This window comes from Cyprinodon variegatus, unplaced genomic scaffold, assembly GCF_000732505.1.
Source record: "Cyprinodon variegatus isolate N-32 unplaced genomic scaffold, C_variegatus-1.0 Scaffold1089, whole genome shotgun sequence".
In the NCBI taxonomy this organism is placed as follows: Eukaryota; Metazoa; Chordata; class Actinopteri; order Cyprinodontiformes; family Cyprinodontidae; genus Cyprinodon; species Cyprinodon variegatus.
In genome coordinates this window covers 135,017-154,706 of record NW_015151542.1, presented here as the reverse complement: position 1 = coordinate 154,706, position 19,690 = coordinate 135,017, and the positions used below count along the sequence as shown (strand labels likewise).

General features: G+C 36.1%; 1 protein-coding gene across 1 annotated transcript; it reads left to right on the top strand.

Annotated features, from left to right (window-relative positions):
• Positions 1–2,220: 2,220 nt before the first annotated feature.
• Positions 2,221–15,599, top strand: LOC107101377 (protein NLRC3-like). The gene is made up of 9 exons (XM_015400265.1): positions 2,221–2,336; positions 6,831–6,915; positions 7,072–7,176; positions 8,563–8,756; positions 10,031–11,816; positions 12,152–12,325; positions 14,037–14,210; positions 14,294–14,340; positions 14,447–15,599. Exons 2-9 carry the CDS (start codon positions 6,839–6,841, stop codon positions 14,977–14,979), a joined length of 3,090 nt encoding a protein of 1,029 aa, XP_015255751.1. The 5' UTR covers positions 2,221–2,336; positions 6,831–6,838; the 3' UTR covers positions 14,980–15,599.
• Positions 15,600–19,690: the final 4,091 nt, after the last annotated feature.

The following is a 19,690-nucleotide window of genomic DNA, read 5'->3' as shown; positions in this document are numbered from 1 at the left end:
GACCTGGATGCTCCAAAAAGCCTCCAAATGGGAGAATGAAAGTACAACTGTTTTGTCAAACCAGTAAATTTTTTTGACTGTAAATAAGTTTGATGTTTTATTTGTGCTCCTTATGAAATAATAATCAGTAATTGATAAGATTTTACAAGCAGTATTTGTTTAAACACTTTGGTGAAACAAGTAGAGCATCCTGTTTCCTAAACATTTAGTTTATCTTTGTTCCAGCCTCTAACACAGTGGTTCTGTTTCATTTTATTATTAGACCATGGATCAAACATGCATCCTCTAGTTGGTTAGGGCTGCACAACAGATGGGGTATATTCACTACTTCACTACTTCCTGCACTTCAGCTAGCTACTTAGTTTCCTGTTTTTCATTACTGGTCAAGCTGATTAATCCAGGTGTGTCTGACCTCAGTAACCATGATGATATTAGCCAGACACACTTGGATTAATCAGTCTTTCCACTAATAAAAGACAGGGAACTAAGTAGCTAGCTTAAGTTCAGGAAGTGGTGGAGTTTGGCATATAATGCAATCGCTCTGTATCTTTATCACAATTTACTGTATGTAAGACAGATAAGGAAGAACTGTCACATAAATGTTTGCTTATTATTCATCTGTCATGTAGTTGAGGTTTCTAGGCCTGTAATACTGTATACTCAATGATGCTTGCTTACTGCAGCATAAACAGTTTTCTAAGCTGAAGTGGTGGTTATGTGTTCATAACAAAGAATCAAACATCAGCCTGATTGAACCTTGTTTAAAATAAAATAAAATAAATGTAAAGATGAAAACCTTCAATTTACTTGTTTCCGCATAGCTGGATAGACTACTGACTTTTGGAGGTTAACATTGGCTATAAACCCAAAACATAAAGACATGAATCCTTGAAACCAACTTTTCTTTATCTCCATTTGCTACCGTAATCTACTTTCTGTTTTCTTTTCTTAAGCTTCATTCATGTACAGCACTTTGAATTGTCTTGTAACTGAAATATGCTATAGAAATAAATGTGCTATTGAAATAAACTTGCTAAAACCCTTTATTTTTATGTTTAAAGCAGTCATATAATTATGCCAGCATTCACCATTTAAACCATATATGATATGTTTTATTAAAATATGGTGTAATGTTGCGCTCACTGTAAAAAATCTAAGATGAATCTTTCTAACATACATAAACAGCTTTCCTCTGTATCAGAAGATTCAGAAAGAGGACAAATATAATAAAAATAAAATTAGTTTCCTTCTTATGTCTTCAAGGAAATTGGGAATGTATTTCTTTTTAAATAAGTATATAAACAAATTAATAATTGTCTGCTACTGTGTGAGGAAAAAGTGCATTAATTAAAGCAGGTTCAATATTTGTTGAAAAGTTTTTCTTCATACATTTTACTTTATTAACCTAATAGGCACACAATAAAAATGTATCACCACTGAGATAGATTTATGTTGCCTCTGTTACTCAGTTAGTCTGCTGTTTCTCAGCTCAGGTCTCTAATAACTGGGGATCAGTTAGAATATCTCTAAGGATCATTGGATGAGACTTTCCTCTATCAGTACAACTTTCAGGATGAGTCGCCTAAATTAACATAATTTGCATCTGCAGCTCCATAAAGCCCAGGAGGAAACATCTGTTGGCTGTGTTTCCATTGTGTTTCTTTTCATTAACTATTTACTTTATAACTTTAGGTGAACCAAACTGTTGAAATGGACAACCAGTTCCTGTTTAATACTAGTTAAAAATCACCAGATTTTTTTCTCTGAAAGGATCTTTTGTAAATAGAATTAAAGTCTTTAGTCTGAGAGCAAAGATTAAGTCTGACTTTAACGGTCTGTTGATAAACCCAACTACACCTGCTTATCTGGTTTGTGTTCAAACAAAGGATTAAGTTTTATTCAAATTCAAACTGACATGGCATAAAAGATTAAATAATTTCTCAGGTTACACTTTATTATTTTGAAAGAGTCCAAGATGAATAGAAGTAAAGAAAATGCTTGCAGTTTAAAAGAACAGCCTGGAAGACAGAAACGTTTTCCCTGTTTTGGATATTTACACTGATCAGTAGAAATGGGGCCAAAAAAAGTTGCATCTGTTCGGGTTTGACCCCACCCACCCCATCCATCTGCTCTGCTTAGTAAAGACATCTGTGTTTGTGTGGTCGCCATATACAGGATATCAAGCTGAACCAGTTTTTTTGCTCATTCAACAAAGTTGCAGCATGCAAACCTCGTGGCTCATAGAGGGATGATCACTGACGGACCTGAGGCTGATATGAATTATTTATTATTAAAGGAAATAAAAGGAAGAAGCAGCTAAAACATATTTTAACCATGTAAGTATGTTTTGAACAGTTCATCCTATTTTTTCTTACTTTGTATCCTTTCTATTGTCGTTTTTTTCAATGATTGGATTTTTTCTTTGTTGTTCACAAGTAATGAAACTGCTCCTAAATTGGTGTCGATCATCAACATATTAAAATTTTATCTCAAAGAGAGACTTTTTTTTTGATACATGAAAACATTTTTGCTGCGTTAAGTCAGTGGCTTGGTCTAAACTTACGGAGCCCCTAAAGGGACATGGAGGGGAAAAAAAGAACTTTTGCGAGATCCTGCAATAGTTTTGCAAGATCTCGCAATACTTTTGCGACATCTCGCAAAACTATTGCGGGATCTCGCAAAAGTTTATTTTTTCCCTCCATGTCCCTTTAGGGGCTCCGTATAAATTAAATAAAGTTGATTGTAAGAAATGAAACAATAGATTGATAGTTTTGTTTCTGAATTTAGTTTCTGTATTTGTATAAATGCCTGTCTTGCAAACTAACATTTATTTGATTAAAAATACGAAAATAGAAAATAAATAACAGTGTTTCATGTGACTACCCTTCTGTTTGAACTGCATTTTTTTAAAGACTGATTTTAGTTGATAGCCTTTTCTTATGCAGCTCCAATCTGACATTAATGCATTGTGTTTAACTGATCATCCTTCAGATGCATAACTAATACTCACTTATGAAAAAATTTGTTTATTGGACAGAATTTGAAAGTTGGATGCAGTATGAAAGGACAATAAAACAATAGTGAAAGCACCTTTTTACACATTTTACAGATTTTGCCAACAAGTTAAAGCTATTTTCAAGACTGATCCTGTGCTAAAGACCCAAGAGTATAACGATGTGCATTTTATTTTAACAATTCAAGCGGACCCAGTGGCTGGCCAATAACTAAGTAAGGCTGTAAGCAAAACTAAATTTCACCTTGGACCTGTTTTAAAGAAGGAAAGCAAAATGAGTTCAGATATCTTAAAAATATTCTTGAAATTAATTTCAAATTCAACTAGGGTTAACGTCTTATCTGACAGATTTTTTTCTGGCTGCTTTTTCCAGTTTACACTTATTTTGAGATCTTTAGATGAGGGTCATTTTTATTAAATAAATAGAATTGAGATTTCCAAACAGTGAACAAATGTTTTATATCATATCCCCAGAAATACCTGAATTAAGAATTAGCCGCAAGCGGAAAAAAATTAATCCCAATTGTTTTTCTATTGTTAGATTATCATCAACAGAACAACACAAGGCCATATTATCATCAAGACTATTTAACAATACCACTGGTGAGTAACTGCTAATATTTATTTTTAAAAAACTACTGTCCAGTCCTCTATATAAATCAACTATATGCTTCTAATAGCAGTTGATAATCCAATCTATTATCACACTCCTCCCTCAGCACTAACGCTTCAGGGTCACAAGGAGCTTAATGTAGATTTCTTTGGACAAGAAAGGTATACCATGGTCCAATCTTTCCCTATACTATTGTTGAGTAAAAGTTCTCAGTTTTACTTCCTTTATATATAAAAAGGAAGCAGATGGCTTAACGGACGGTATATGTGGCAATGACACATATACCGTCCGTATATGTGTCATTAAAGGTCCCCTTAATAAAAAAGCAGAACAGCAGCTAACAAGGAAACAACTATTCAAAATTTAATAATCTTACATTTTTGTTGTGACACACAACTTAAAAAAAAAAGAAAATATGACGCATGATTTAAAATTTACTTTTTAATACGATACCAATTCTGTAACAGAATAAGAAAGATATTCAAGATTGAGACACAACTAACCTCACATCCTCTTCAAACACCACTCCAAAGTCCAAAACAAACTTGTTCAGTTATTTTAAATACATTTTATCTGTGAAATGTGTTGATTTTAGTATTTTATTGTTGTTGGAGACTTAAGCTTTAACATCAACAATCCTGAAGACAGAGATGCTACAGAATGATGTGATAATATTAGAATTGGTTAAACAGAAACTTGCAAATGAGGTCATATTTCGGACTTGATCATCACTAAGGGTCTAAACATTTCTAAGTTATCTGTAACTGATATTGCCTTGATGTTTGAACACTTTTTGAATTATTTTTTTTCTTTTAAAACTCTTTAAACACAAAGCAAACATTAGTTACATTCTTGGTTGAAGATACTGTACGTTTAGAAAGCATAATTTCCAATAACTCAGCCAATGATAAGCAAACACACCTTTTAAGGAGGGTGCTACTGAAAGGAGCTTAGTGCATTATTTGAAACTGTTGATCTACATTTTATTGGAACTAGGTTAGCCTCTTTGGCATAGCTTTCACTTTCTGTGGAGCTTTGTAGAAGAGCCAAAAGTAGAAATGGTTTCGTGCAGTTTTGATGGTAAGGAAAAATTTACAAAATTTCAGGAATGGAACTCAGGAACCAAAACTAGGAGACACTACATAGGATAAACTATGGGTCAGTTTTGTATACGTTTTGAGAAAGCTGAAGCACACTGAAACACACTGGCACAAGTTGACTTACAGAGAGTACATCAAAAAATTTTAAACATGCTCAAAATTTCCCAAAAATGCCAGCATATGCTCATGTGTGGGACATAAGTTACAGGTAAGTTATGTGATCATTGACATACGATAGGTGTAAGTAGGTTGTTAACAGCAAATAGGTTAGTACAATGATGAAATCAATCTTTTTATGCAGGCCATGGCACTTCTGGGTGCATTGCTGCCCCCCTCAGGACACTGGCTTGTGACATTTCATGTGCATAACCCTGCTGTGCATTATGCATAAGTTAGGCTGTTGTTGGACATAACTTCTGGACTCGTTATGAATACGCTATGTGTACGCCAGAAACTGAAAAAATACATAGAAACTTCAGCTTATGCCAGCGTTTTAGAAGATTCTGGGATGTCAGGCATACGCTGTCTAAATTGACAAGGTGTGACAGGGCCCTGATGAAGCAAATACAGCAATGCATCGGAGAATTATATATAGGGGTGACAGAACAAAGAGTGGAACAATTTTGTTAATCGGGAGCAGGTGTGGACTGAAAAATCTAGAAAGGAGCTAATATGTGGGACAAATTTCTGAATTTGATTATGCGGATATTCACTGATGTAGCTGAAAGGCAAAACATCCTCAAAACATCAATCAATCCCCATTTTTCTGGAAGGATTGATGGATGGATGAATGAAACTGAAGTGCGTACATATTAGGAAAACATGATATATTGCTTTTGGCATCGAATCAGTTGTTATTCGTCCTTTTTTTGAATACATTATTGTCTAACTACCCATAGATATCAAGCCTAGGCAGAAGTTCAATTGAAGAAACTGATTGCTCACCTACGTCCATGTGCGACACAGCCAATCAGTTTTGAACCACACTGGAAGCCGATCGGCATCCAAAGTTTGTCATAAAAGGCCTCCCATCCACAACTCGTCTTCTACCTAGTGCGGAGGTGGTGGTTGAGCTGTGTGACTTCATTCCGATGACCCCGTTCAACCCACCTCCAGCCCCTCCTCCATTGTAACTAAAGCTTCTTTGGAGTTTCCTTGCTCCCAGACTCTTACTGAGTTCCGGGTTTCATTTCTACTGGTCTGGCAGAAAACCGCCATGTTGAAGCTGGTTCTGCCAGAGGTTTCTCCCCAATGGGGAGTTTTTCCTCTCCACTATCGCTTCATGCTTGCTCATCATGGACAGGTCCTCTCAACCCGTGTTATCCAAACTGGACTTCCATCTTCTAGGTACCTGAGTGAAGCTCTAGAATCAGCCCACGCAGTCCACTGGATCTCCCCATAAAGCTCAGCAGACCGTCTCTCTAACCAGCAGTCTACAGACTGACCAACTTCCTCTATCTCCACTCCACCACCAGTTTCAGGCCTGGAGGGGGGAGAGTCCTATTCATTGCTCCTGTTCATGCATATCTATCAAAATGCAGCTCTATGTTTTCTGCTGAGGTCTGAGCGCCAAAGACCAAATAATTGCATCAATAATTTCTTCTAATTGTTTTTTCTCTTCTTGTGAGTTTTTCAGAATGAAATAAATATTAGTGTATTTTGGTTCTTTTGTGTTCTCAACAATAGAAAAGCATTCAATAATAAATGTTAAAGCTCACTTTTGGAAAATACAAACCCTATTGAAAATGTTTGTGTTGACTAACTGTAGCTTCCATCAACTGCCAGCTTAGAATGTCCCCACCAACTTTCATCACAAAGTTTCAATAGCCCTCAGTTGGTTTAAAGTCGACTTGAAAGAAAGTGCCTTTTTGTCAGCCTCATGTCATCACCAAGCGTCCATCTTCGGGCCTAGGGGGTGTATGGCTCTACTGCAGTGTAGCAGAGTCTGTGCACTGCAGTGCACATACACAGACAGGCACAATTATAATTCATATTATCAAAGCTTTACTAAAGCAATCCTTTACAACATGTATTTCTTTCCAAACCTGCATTAAAATATGGTTCCAAACAAAAGACAAACATATAGTTTTCCTTGTGTCTGCAGCATCAACAATGTCTGACAAGAAGAGGCGAAAGACGTCTGCAACAGAGAGCACGGCCACTAATGTGTCCTCAGAGTCAACAGTTTGGTAATAATTGATTAATGTGCTTTACCATGCCAGCACATATTTTTCTAGAACAGATTTAGAGTTGTCATGTGTGTTTAGCAAGAAATGTATGATTCTGCTCCTGTTGCTTAATTTTAATCTGTGCGTGAGTAAGATGAAAATAAAATCTGTTTCTAGTCCTCAGAAGGATGCTGAGAGCTCAACAAGCCCAAGCCGTGTCTCTCTTAAGAGCGCCACTTCCATGTTTTTGCCATTTGACTTCAGGGAAGGCAGGTTAAAAAGGTAAGTAAAAGCTAATAGAGAAAACAAGTGTAAAATTGAAATTGCTGATTAAAAGAAAACTGAAATAAGGACCATGATAAAAGTACCAAGAAAAATGTCACGTTAGTGTAACAGGGAAACAATGAAATGAACTACCGTAGTTAAGAAACTTGTCAGTGTGTGCTAAATAGCATAGTTTTTACTTCCAACTCTTAGGGTGCTTTAACACTGAGCACGAGGTCCTTGGCAAGGACAGTGGATTTACATGGCATCCCAATGCAAACTACAGGGGCAAGAGCAGCCACAGGGCCAACAGTGACATCGATACGATGAGAGGATTCCCCAATCCGCTCTCTCTTCGTGGTACCGCTGCTTGACAACATCACAGTGCCATCAATCAGCATGCGGTGAGAGCTGAGCAGTAACCACAGAAGTTGAAAATATGAATTTTAGGGGGAATTTGCGAAAGCAGGTTTAGTTTTTTAGGGGGTTGCTTGTGCAGATATGTGCAGTTAAGGCTTTAGATTTTACTGCTTTAGTTTTAAAGATATAATCGTTTTTAATTCAGGCAAAAGATGTCACCTTCTGACAGGAATGCTCCTAGACAAACCAAAGTGGAATACTATTTCAATGCTTCTTGGGGTTTCTCAAAACATGACGGCCTTCCCAAGCTCATTCAAAAGTTTTGCATAGTGAGAATTTAGCAGCAGTCTGTAATGTTATGTTTCACCTTAGAGTTCCTAAGTTTTAAACGCACAAAGAGGAACATTTTTAAATGTCCTTTTTTATTGACATGTAAAATGTAATAGTTCAGGAAAGTTTGTGAAAAAACAATAAATCCTTTCTGTATGTTATCATATCTATGTATTCAACTTTAGGAAAACAAGTGATTAAAAAATACACATGTGCAAGATACAATTTATACTCCTCTGCTACACAATGGTGCAAAGGTGATGAAGATTTTTGACTTTTCTTTAAGAAAGAATACTTAGGTGTTACAGAAACGTGTTTTCAATTCTTGAATTTTAAGATTATTAAAGATTATTTTAAATGCATAAGTCTGTCATGTATGACTCTTTTTTAATTTAAACCAGGGGACTAAAGAAACAAGGGCAAACAGGAGGTTTGGAGATAATTATGAACCCCACCAGGAATAGAATAGTAAAAATAGTGCTTATTTTGGTTTAGAATATAATTTTACTTTGTAAAAATGCACGACACAGTCAAAAAAGAAAAAAGGTAATATTTAAACATTATTTAACTAAAGCACAGATTTAAGTAAAGGAAATGCTGATTAATGATATAAGCATTTTGTTTTACATTTTCAATCATAACTACAATAATAACTTAAAAGTAATATAAATCTTCTACTGATCTGGCCATTCCTGCTTTTTTTTTTTTTTACAGTGAGAAACCCAGGGAAGAGCTTACAGGCTGTGCATTATCTAAAGAGCCACTAACAGATTCAGCGAACTCTATGTGTGGACACCTGTCATGTGGGCATTGTGGCACTTTGGTATTGGAACAGGTTGAATCACCGAAAAGTTCCTTCTGCTTGAAGTGTGGTGAGAAATTATCAAAAGACACAGATAAAGACACAGGTAAGTTTAAAAAGCCAATTACAGACTTATATTAGAATTCATTGAATGTTTTACTGTATAAGCAATACCAAAGAAAAATATTCAAAGTTTTTTTTTTATAGGCAGAAAGCACACAGGCCCAGTTTAATACTTTTATCAGTAACGTGTACATGTTTTAGATTTGTGATTAATGAAACTCTAATACACTTGTTTAATTTTGAAATGATTTAAAAAAACAAAAAAACTGTTTGTTGAGATAATTCATACATCTGCAACACCCACAGACCAAGATCAGGGTCAAAAATGTTCTTGCAATATAAAATACTTGGAGTTATATTTACACAGAGCATGAGTCAGGCTTTGATACTGTTGTAGTAGCCGAGTTCTGAGGGTATTTGCTTGCTTCTTGTCCTTCTCCGATTTTCATTAAGTTGTTGTCATCTGATATTATCACATGGAAATTCATAACTTGGTGCTGTCTGATAATATATCCATGAATATTATTTATTTAATGCTGAATAGTGATCCTAATGATTACTTCATTTCGTTCACTTAATGTGTATCCTTAAGCGGGCTTTGGGCTTAGTTGAAAGTTCATTGCTTTCCTGAAACGGTTGTATTTTAGTCATTCCAAAAAAAAAAAGAAAAAAAAAAAAACCAAAAAAAAAAAAAAATTCCAAAAAAAAAAAAAGTAAAAAAAAAAAACCCAAACCACTGGACTTTGTTTTCCAAGTCTGAAGATGTTTCGCTTCCCATCCAGGAAGCTTTTCTAATTGAACCTACACAGAGGGGGTGGACTCAGGTTTCAGCTCTCAAAAACCTACGACACAGCGATGGAGTTTATTCCTTCCAGCCATCATAATCCTCATTGCCATGCAGAGAACTAAGACATCTCGCCTGGTCAGCCAGGCATAAAATGCCGCTAACGACTCCCCCCTTTTCAGAGGCACAGGCCAGTATGGGGTATTGCAGGCTAACAAAGACCTCAACGACTCCTCATTCATAAGGGGCGGACCTGTTCTTCAAATTCAATTTGCATGTTTTCTAAGCTATATCAAGGCTTTGTTTTTGGTCTACGCTTATAACTCAGCGCTAATCCAGACATTTTGAATCGAAAAAGCTTCCTGGATGGGAGGCAAAACATCTTTAAACTTGGGGGGAAAAAAGTCCTGTGGATATTTTTTTTTTTTTTTGGAATGGCTATGACCTGGATGACTGGGAATATTCACCAGCGGTTGTATTTTAGGACATTTTTTCCTTTGTTTAAAACTCATGTGATCTGCATTTGATTTCAGGAAACAATGTCATTTTGGAAGCAAAGAGAAATCTCCAAAATGCATTGAAAAATAAATTCACATTAACATCAGAAGGCAACGGTGATCAGCGCAATCCCCTTAAAAGCATCTACACAACACTGTTCATCACCACAGGAGAGAATGATAAACAAAATGAAGAACATGAATACAAACGGCTCAAACATGCTCGGAGAGGTCAACCCTCATCTGATTGTTTAGTCAATCTTAATGAGATCTTCAAACTGATGCCTGAACAACAGAAACCACACAGAACAGTCCTTACAAAGGGAGTTGCTGGTATTGGAAAATCATTTGCAGTCCAAAAGTTTATCCTTGACTGGGCTGAAAGGGAAGCAAACCAAGAGACTGATTTTATTCTCTGCCTTGCCTTCAGAGAATTGAACTTGATTACAGGAGAAAAAAGCCTCCATGAGCTGCTGACTGAGTTTCACCCAGAACTACAACCCTTAAAAGATCATCAAGAATATGCCAAAGCAAAGGTTATAGTGATCCTCGATGGTCTAGATGAGATCAAACACCAGCTGGACTTTGGTTCCTCAACCAAAGTAACTTCTCTAAGTGATGTCACATCTGTAGGTAACCTTCTTGTAAACCTCATCAAGGGTAACCTCCTTCCTGATGCAAACGTCTGGATAACTTCCCGTCCAGCAGCAGCCAGTCAGATCCCTGCAGAGTACATTGACATGGTGACAGAGATAAGAGGGTTCACTGATGCTCAGAAAGGTGAATATTTTCAAAGGAGATTTAGGGATAATTCTGTCGCTAACAGAATAACATCATATATTCAGTCGTCACAAAACCTTGACAACATGTGCCAGATCCCAGTATTCTGTTGGATTACCGCTGTCTTATTTGAAGAAGTCTTTGGCAAAAATGAAGAAACACAAGTTCCCCAAACTCTGACAGAGTTGATGTCACATTTTGTGTTTGCACAGACAAAACGTAGAAGCAGAAAATATGATCGGAACCCAGAGAAAAACAGAGAGAAGCTCCTAAAGACTCATAGAGAGTTCCTTCTGAAACTTGGAAAGCTTGCATTTGTCCAGCTTTTAGAAAACAAACTCATCTTCTATGAAGAAGACCTGGAAGACTGTGGCATTGACGTTGCAGAAGCATCAATCTACTCCGGTTTATGCAACACTGTTCTCCGGGAAGAGGAAGTCTTCTCCCAGAGAAAGGTCTTTTTCTTTGTCCATCTTACTCTTCAAGAGTTCTTTGCCGCTCTACATGTCTATGAGTGTTTGAAAAACAAGAAAAACAATGAACTTAAGGATTTCCTTTCTATAGAGGAAAAAGACCCATCTGTACTTGATTTATTGAAGATGACCGTTGACAAAGTTCTGGAGAAGAGGAACGGCCACTTAGACTTTTTCCTGCGATTTCTTCTTGGCCTAATGGTTGAACCCAACCAGAGATTCCTCCAGGGTCTGTTGACTCCACTTGACCAATGGGATGACATTGACAGGAAAATCCTAACTTACCTGAGATCTATTCGAAGAAAAACTCTCTCTCCAGACAGCTGTATCAACATCTTCCAGACCATGATTGAAATGAGAGATCACAGGGTCAAAGATGAGATTCAGGAATATCTTCAACTTTCTGACCATTCAGACATGGAACTGGCTCCTTTGCACTGCTCTGCTTTGGCCTACATGCTGCAGATGTCCAAGAATGATCTGGAATTACTAGATCTAAAGAGCTACAAAGCATCAGATGATGGTAGAAGGAGATTGATACCAGCTGTGACGAGCAGCAAAAAAGCAGTGTAAGCCCATCTCTTGTCTTAATGTTGTTTACAATATTCTTCAAATGTCAGTGGGTATGATTCTGGGTTTGTTGTAAATTTGCTCAACACTGAGCCTTAGGGCTCAAGTCCTACAGTTTTAGACATTTCTTTGATTCAGCAAGTCTGATCCAAATGCATACTATCTACTACTGAGAAAGTTTTTACCAAACCATTTAATTAAGCCTTGAGATGAGAAACCAAAGTGGTTCTCAAGTAAAATAACATATCTTATTTCTCCCATGTAACCTTAAGATACACTGAGATATTAGCAGTATCAATACTGATACTAATAATCTTGTAACACCTTTCCTCAGGCTTGCAAATTGCAAAGTAACAGCCCATTGGATGGAACACCTGGCAAATGCTCTTAGCTTCTCCTACTCAGCTCTGCGTGATCTCGACTTGAGCAACAATGACCTGAGGGATTCAGGAGTGGAGCAGCTTTGTCATGGGCTCTCCAGTAAGTCCTGCAAACTGGAGATACTAAGGTAACAAATGTAAAGTGAAATGATAATGTTTTACTTGAACTATTTAGATCTTGAATATCACACGTTAAAAACAGAGTGCCAAGAACCAATGGTGTTCACCTTATTTTCATACTTAACAGTCCGTCTCCATATCCTGATCAATGGCACAGCTGTTTTCAGACACAGTGCAAGAAAAAAGAGCTCTGCACAGATATGGCGAGAAGAAGCAGCAAAAAGAAAAGAAAACATCAAAAAACGTTATTTTATTACCCCAGATTAGGGGGTCTTTAAAAAGCAGGATCCTATCACAGAACCAGGCTGGTATTCGCTGAACTCCTGCAAATGACCTGTTCTTTCACAAATGTTTGTAGAAACAGTCTACATGTCTAGGCGTTTGATTTTATAGACATATTGCCATAGAAGTGACTGAAACACCCGATCTTAAGTCATTTGGACAATGACTATTGGCAATATATTGTATCTGTAGACTTCCTGCATTGTGGTAAAGAGGTCACCCCATGTTCTCTCAGTCAAAGATGTTTGGGAACACCTTTGTGTTTGATTCTAGTCCAAAGCAGACCTGATGTATGTTGACAGCCACTTTCTGAAGCAGAAGGATAGAGAAAATAAACCAATCAAGTTAAAACTGGTATCCATGCCAACAGAATATCCGTACTCAGCTTACCCTGAATCCTCAGTGTGCCTATACTGCAGAGTGTCATGATTTTATCTAGAGCTCTGACCCAAATGCAGAAGACCAAACAGAGAGACCAGGGAAAAGTTTAACAGGTTTTATTTAGAGCAAGTAGAGAGGAGTCCAGTGCTGCTCTGAACACTGTCGAACCGGGACTGAAAAGTGAAGGGGAAGATTCTGCTGTTAGTTCAGGCTCAGTGGGAAATTTGTGTTTCTTGATTAAAGAAGGGAATTAAGGCAACAGGACTCACGTTTCCAGGAAAAGGTGTCTCTTGTTGAATCCAATTGTTGTTCTGAATGACTTGCTCGTTGGAGGGCGGACAGGGTTTACCCAGATGCAGTTTTTCCTTCAGGAACGGAGGAGCTGACTGTTACTTAATTTTCCTGCGGTACTTGAACGGTACTTGTCGAGATGAATCCCCTGCTCAGAGAGACGCCCAAACAATCCTTGGGGCAAAAGTAGATCGAAACCATAAGCTCGAATCCTCAGCTCAGTTTGGAGCTCAGAGAATCCTTCCAGGGGGGAGAAGGTCCAAAACATCCAGTTTTGCAGGATGACAAAAAAACAGCAAGATTAAAACTCAGGTAGACAAAAACTCAGTTTGACTCAGCAAAACTCAGCTTGGCTAGAGTACCCCAAACTGGCAAACACTCTGGCGTCGAGGTAGTGGCAGCCAGCAGCTTAAGAGTCCTCAGGTAGTGGTCCAAAGAGCTGCAGGTGTGCAGGGAGGCCCAAAGAGGACGGGTCACCACCTGGTGGAGGAGAAAAGGAAACACAAAAACAACCCACAAAACTGAGTTCACCAACCATTTCATCAGATATTGTAATCTTTGCTCCGTAGACTCGTAACCTTTCAATACATGCAGTTTTATTATTTGTATCTCACTTATTTTTGGTGCTTAATTATTTTGTCATTAATTACATGTTGTAAGAAAAAGAATATGTCTTCAACAGTCTTAAATTGCAATGGAACATGATGGCTGTCTTTATACTCTTCTAAACCACACAATATTTTCATCTTCATGCACTTTTTTTAGGCTGTCTGGTTGTTTGGTCACAGAAAATGGCTGCAAACATCTGGTCCTGGCTCTTCGGTCCAACCCCTTCCACCTGATGGAGCTGGACCTGAGCTACAACCATCCAGGAGATTCTGGAGCTAAGCTGCTGTCTGAGCTGAAGGATGATCCACAGTACAAGCTCAGCAAGCTCAAGTAATTATCAGTCAGAAAACACTAGAACTAAAAACTTAAACTGGCTTTAAATCCATTTAATGTGTTACTCTCTACCTTTACAGCCTTCGCTATGCTGGGACTCACAGATTAAAGGCTGGCTTTAAAAAATGTATGTAATCTCTGTACATAAATATATTCTATTATGACCATAATGAACATTCTACTATTTTTATTTCTTCTATAAGTTTGTGTTTTAATAATATTTTTTTTCCCAGATGCCTGTGAACTCACTTTTAGCCCTGATGCAGCCCACCAGAACCTGGTTCTGTCTGAGGGAAACAGAAAGGTGACTTGGTTGGAGGATGATCCGCCTCATCTTCATCCCATAGAACACTCTGATCGTCACCAACAGGTGCTTTGTAATCAGGCGCTAACAGGGCGCCATTACTGGGAGGTGGAGGTCTCTGGATCTTTAAGCATTGGGGTCACACATGAGGATGCGTTAAAGAAAGGGAAGATGGGGGATTTCAAGATGGGGCATAATAAGGATTCCTGGTGTTTGGTTTGTTCCTATGATGGTTTCCATGTTTTGCATCACAGCCACAGACTAGACGTGCCTTCCCTTGGATGGCGCACCAGTCGGTTGGGGGTGTATCTTGACTGGCCTGGTGGTACTTTGTCTTTCTACAGAGTTTCCTCTGACAGTTTGATCCATCTGTATACTTTCAAAGGAGCTTTCAGTGAGCCTCTTTATCCTGCAGTGGAACTTAACATCCTGTCATCCGCCGTATTTTGTCATCTAAACTAAACTAAATGGGCCACTTTACATATGCATGTGCGTGTTCTCAATTATCAGGGCGATCATTTGAAAAAGATTTGGTTTTTAATTTAGAAGTTTACTATTATTTGAAACTGCTTCTCAGTGTTACTGCACCTTGAATTGCTTTTAATCTTAATTTCGAATTACATACTTAGCCTATAAGCCTGAATGAAATGTATCAAAACTAATGAAAATTCAGTTAGACTTTTTGTTTTCTTTTCTTTTCTAAAAGACAACTTAATTATGCGTGGAGTTCAGTGGATTTGGGTTTATTGGTGGGAGGTGGGCTTGGTTTTTAGGCATGCAGTGTCGGCAGTGGGGATACATATTAAGGTAGTAGGTGGGTACACGTTTTGGTTTGCTTTTAACATTTTTCTGGTTTTTAAAGTATTGCAAGTAGTTCAGTTTGGATGTAAATTGGCGCTCATGCAGCTCTGTGGAAAACTATTACATTTAAATTAAATTGAAGCATCTAGAACTGACTCCAGAGGGCCGAAATGGTGACTTTGTTGATGTAGTGGAGCTACAGGCAGCTCCTGCATCATCTGACAGTGTTTAAGAGTAATTATTTGAGATCAACAGATGTAGAGGTTGTGTGGTTAACATGTTTAACACGTTTAACAGCAACCAGTTCAACAGAAGCTGCAATACCATTTTTCAGAATTTGGTCATATACATCTAACATGTTGCAAAATGCAGCAAACATCTCTCCTATATGAAAGCATTAATACACAAAAGCTGCATGTTTGTCAGATTAAATCTATATTTCAACTTAAAGGAGTGCTTCCATTTTCATATATTAATGTTATTTCTTTTAGCTATTAAAGATTTTTGAGAAAATGTTTGGTTCAGTTAGATTTAAGTATCTTGTTGGTTTCTGTGTGATTTTTGCTTTACCTTTTGTTTTGTCTTTTGTTGAATTGAATGGATGAAGCCATACAGCTAAGGAAAAAAAATACTCTCCAGATATTTATCACAAAATTTTAGAAAAACAATAAAGGTCCAAACAGCTGTTTTTTAATTGTTCATCACTGAAAATGGCAGCTCTGGACATTTTGGGGATTATGATCACAGTATTTCTATGTAACATGCTTCTTTCAAATGATGTCATTTGATGTGAAATTCTCATTGTGTGTTTTATTGATGTGAAGCGAATTAGAGCATTTATACATACGAGCGTCATTAAGGAAATTATAATTTACATTGATCTCACATAGATCTACACTGATCTCACAACTTCTGCAGCATTTCTTCTGACTGATTGTTTTCCAAAGTATCGACAAAACAAACAATTATTTGCACAAAACAAAAAGGAGTCTTATTAACATTATTTTTAGTAAGGGTTTTTTTTTATTATAACATTTGTGTCATACAGCAACTCTGATTTACTTCTAACTTCAAGACTGCTGAAAATTAAAAAGTATGGCAGAAATCAGTCAAAGAGGATAGAAATTCATTTTATTTTCTTTGAATGGCTTGTTTTATGATGTAACAAGGTGCTTTTAACACATTTTAATGTGTTTTTTTTTTGTGTTCAAATGTGTTCAAAACCAACTGGTGTTATTTTGTGAAAGATAATTGGTGCTACATCTGATCAAATAATGTCAACCAGTGTGTTTAACTCTGTGGTGCTTAATATTACTGAGCGCTCCTGAAATCAATCGAACCTAAAGGGACGGTTTGGGGTCTTCTTTCAGCACATCTGACTCTGTATCATGCATGTTCTCTGACCTCTGTATGAGTGATAAAAGGCAGCTTTACGGAGGCTCTGAGGTGCTGGTTTGTGTTGATTATTTTCTCCATTGTTTGTTTTTATTTTCTATATAAACATCTGTTAGCCAAACCTTGGAGAGGAGGCATTTTTCAGGGAATAAAAGATTGTAAAAGTTATTTTTAAACAGCTTTATTAGTGCTCTGTGTTTTTTTTTTTTTTTGGAATCCCATTTGTGTTTTTATAATTTACCATTTGTGTTTTAAAGTTTTGATAATAAATATGAAAAAATAAAATAAAATGTATGTTTCATCATTTGATATGTTTTTTCATTTTCTTTCATCCTGTAATTTTTTTTTTAGCATTATCATGAATAGCATTATAATTTCTGACTTTCATTTGTCATGGATAGCAGTTAAATGAAGGCAGAAATCTCCATTGTATTGTATAGGAACATATCCAGTCAATACATATCTATTACCAGCAGGGGGCAGCTCTGAGTAGTTTGGCTTTCTTAGTCTTAATCTGTCACATTTTATTGGGATCAACTGGATCAGCCAGAGGAAAACATTCACACTTGATGTAAATAAAGCATTTTTTAAGATCTTCTGAAAATTTCATTTTGTATTGGATTATGAGATATAATTATGGCCTTATTACATTAAAAATGTCTTTAAAATCAGTAAGGAGACAATAAAAGTAAACAAAAATGCATTGGAGAACGTGATTATGGCCTAGAGGCAATCAAAGTGCATTGTTGTCTAGAAACAAAATAAAGGTCAAGTTAGAAAAGAAGCTAAACTGATTGACTTTTAAATTACTTGTTTTGGTTTGAAATGCATCAAAAGTTATACTCAATAGCTTTTAATGCTGCAGAAATGATTAAGTTACAATTTGAGATATATAAAATATCTGCTTTGAGACGTCCCCTTTGGTAAATAAACAATAAGGGTAATTATAAGGAAATTATTTGCAAAATGAGCAAAATATTTTTAGGATTGCCAAAAAAAAAAACATGAGAGTTTTTAAAAAGCTTAATATATTAATATTCCTTATGTTTGGGTTGTTTCTCCTCTGGAAGACTTTTTTTTTATATCACAACAGTACAGTAAATCCATTCTGTTTCCATGATTTTTTTGTCTAATGCTGCTGTTTCTGAAAATTAAAGTGTGATTTTCTTCCAACATAACTGATCATAAGAGTTTAACTGGTCTTTAAAAGGTGTGAATACATACCAGTTAGACCCAGACTAAAGATAAACCTGATGGCTGGTTTGTTTAAATGATAAGGTTTTCTTTCTGCTGTAGAAGAACATCATTATTGTTCACCTTGTCATGAATGGTTCAGTGCTTTGGCTGACAGTGAAGGGTGTGTCCCTTCTGTCTGCCTCGGGTCCCAGCTGTCAACCCCCCACCTCTCCCCAAATCCTCAGTTCAGGGTGGGGCATACAGGCCTCCATCCAGTAGGGTAACCAAACAAAGAAAAAAAGTACTAAAAAAAAAAGAAGCATAAATGAGACAAAAGAAGCAGGTGTGATCCAGATACAGTGTTAAACACAGTGAGCAGCTGTAGCTGAGATCTGATTGGTAAATTAGCCTGATTAATAAGAACACTCATTAAAATAATATGAAAAAATTAATAAAACCTACAATCAACCTTTTTAATATAGCAAAATTATGTACAGCTGTCCATCATTGATGCCTTTTATTTCTATTTTCTAAACTAATAAAATATACTTTGCTGGAAATTGTATCTTTTATATAAAAAAACAACAACAACACATTTGTTTTATACAGTTATATTGTTGGATTGCGAATAGTTATAAGATTAATTTTAAACACTCCATCATGTTGAGTTTTAGGTATTTACTCTAGTTAAAGAAATCAAGGCCAACAATATAAAAGGTGAATTTTCATCCAGAAACATCTGCATCAAAATCTCTATATTTCTTAATTAATTATAGTCAGCTTAATTAATTGGAATAGTTTTTATGTGAAGACTTATTTTTGTTGTTTTCTGTGATACACAGTATTTTTCCAAACTTTGCAATGATGCATTTTAGAAGAATCTTAACCAACTGATGTAAAAGAACGATAAAAAGTCTTTGAACATCACATCTTTATATCTGTTCAATCTTTTAAACATAACATCATAGACAGAACATTAGGTAATATGGGTTTAAATGTCATACTGTCCCCGTTTGACAAAGATAGAACATTAAAGTTACAGAATATCTTTAAAAAAATGTATTTCATTAATATTTTTATGACATTTTTATCCCCTTTTAGATAAAGGATGGGTCTCATATTTACAAGAAAATAAAAAGGGAATTTACAAGAAAAAAAATTATACTTTAATTATCCTGATAGAAAAAATATGTAATAGAAGCAAAGATGTACAGTAATACATAAAGAGCCGCATTTTTTACCTCATTGTTTAGACAATATAAGCTCCAAATAAAAATATTATAAATTATTATTAAATTTACTAATTATAATGTAATCAATAGTTATTATTCTATCATTGTTCATTAGATAAACATAAAAAGATTACATGATTGTGTTATTAAATCTAATGTTATTCTATTTTTTAAGGGTTTAAATAAAAAAATATTAGAAAAACTGTTCAGCTTGTAGAATTATAATTTTCTTTTCTTATATTAAATTTCTTTGTAAACCACAAAATTCCTTTGATCCTACAGCTGGAATAGATTACTTACAATTAAATATGCATTTCATCCAATTTGAATGATAATCAGGTTTTTATTTCAAGGTAATTGAGCTGAATCTTGTCTCCAGCCGGCGGCTGTATCCCAGACCCATCATCAGTGCTGTGCCGAGTAATGGCCAGCAGGGGGAGCTGTTATACTAAACCGTCTCTTTCTCCTTTTGTCTTATATTTAAAATAAATTTTATTTTATTATTCTATTGTATAAAAGTCAGTCAAGTTTAATGTGACGTATATGATTGAGTGTTTTTTTTTTTTTTT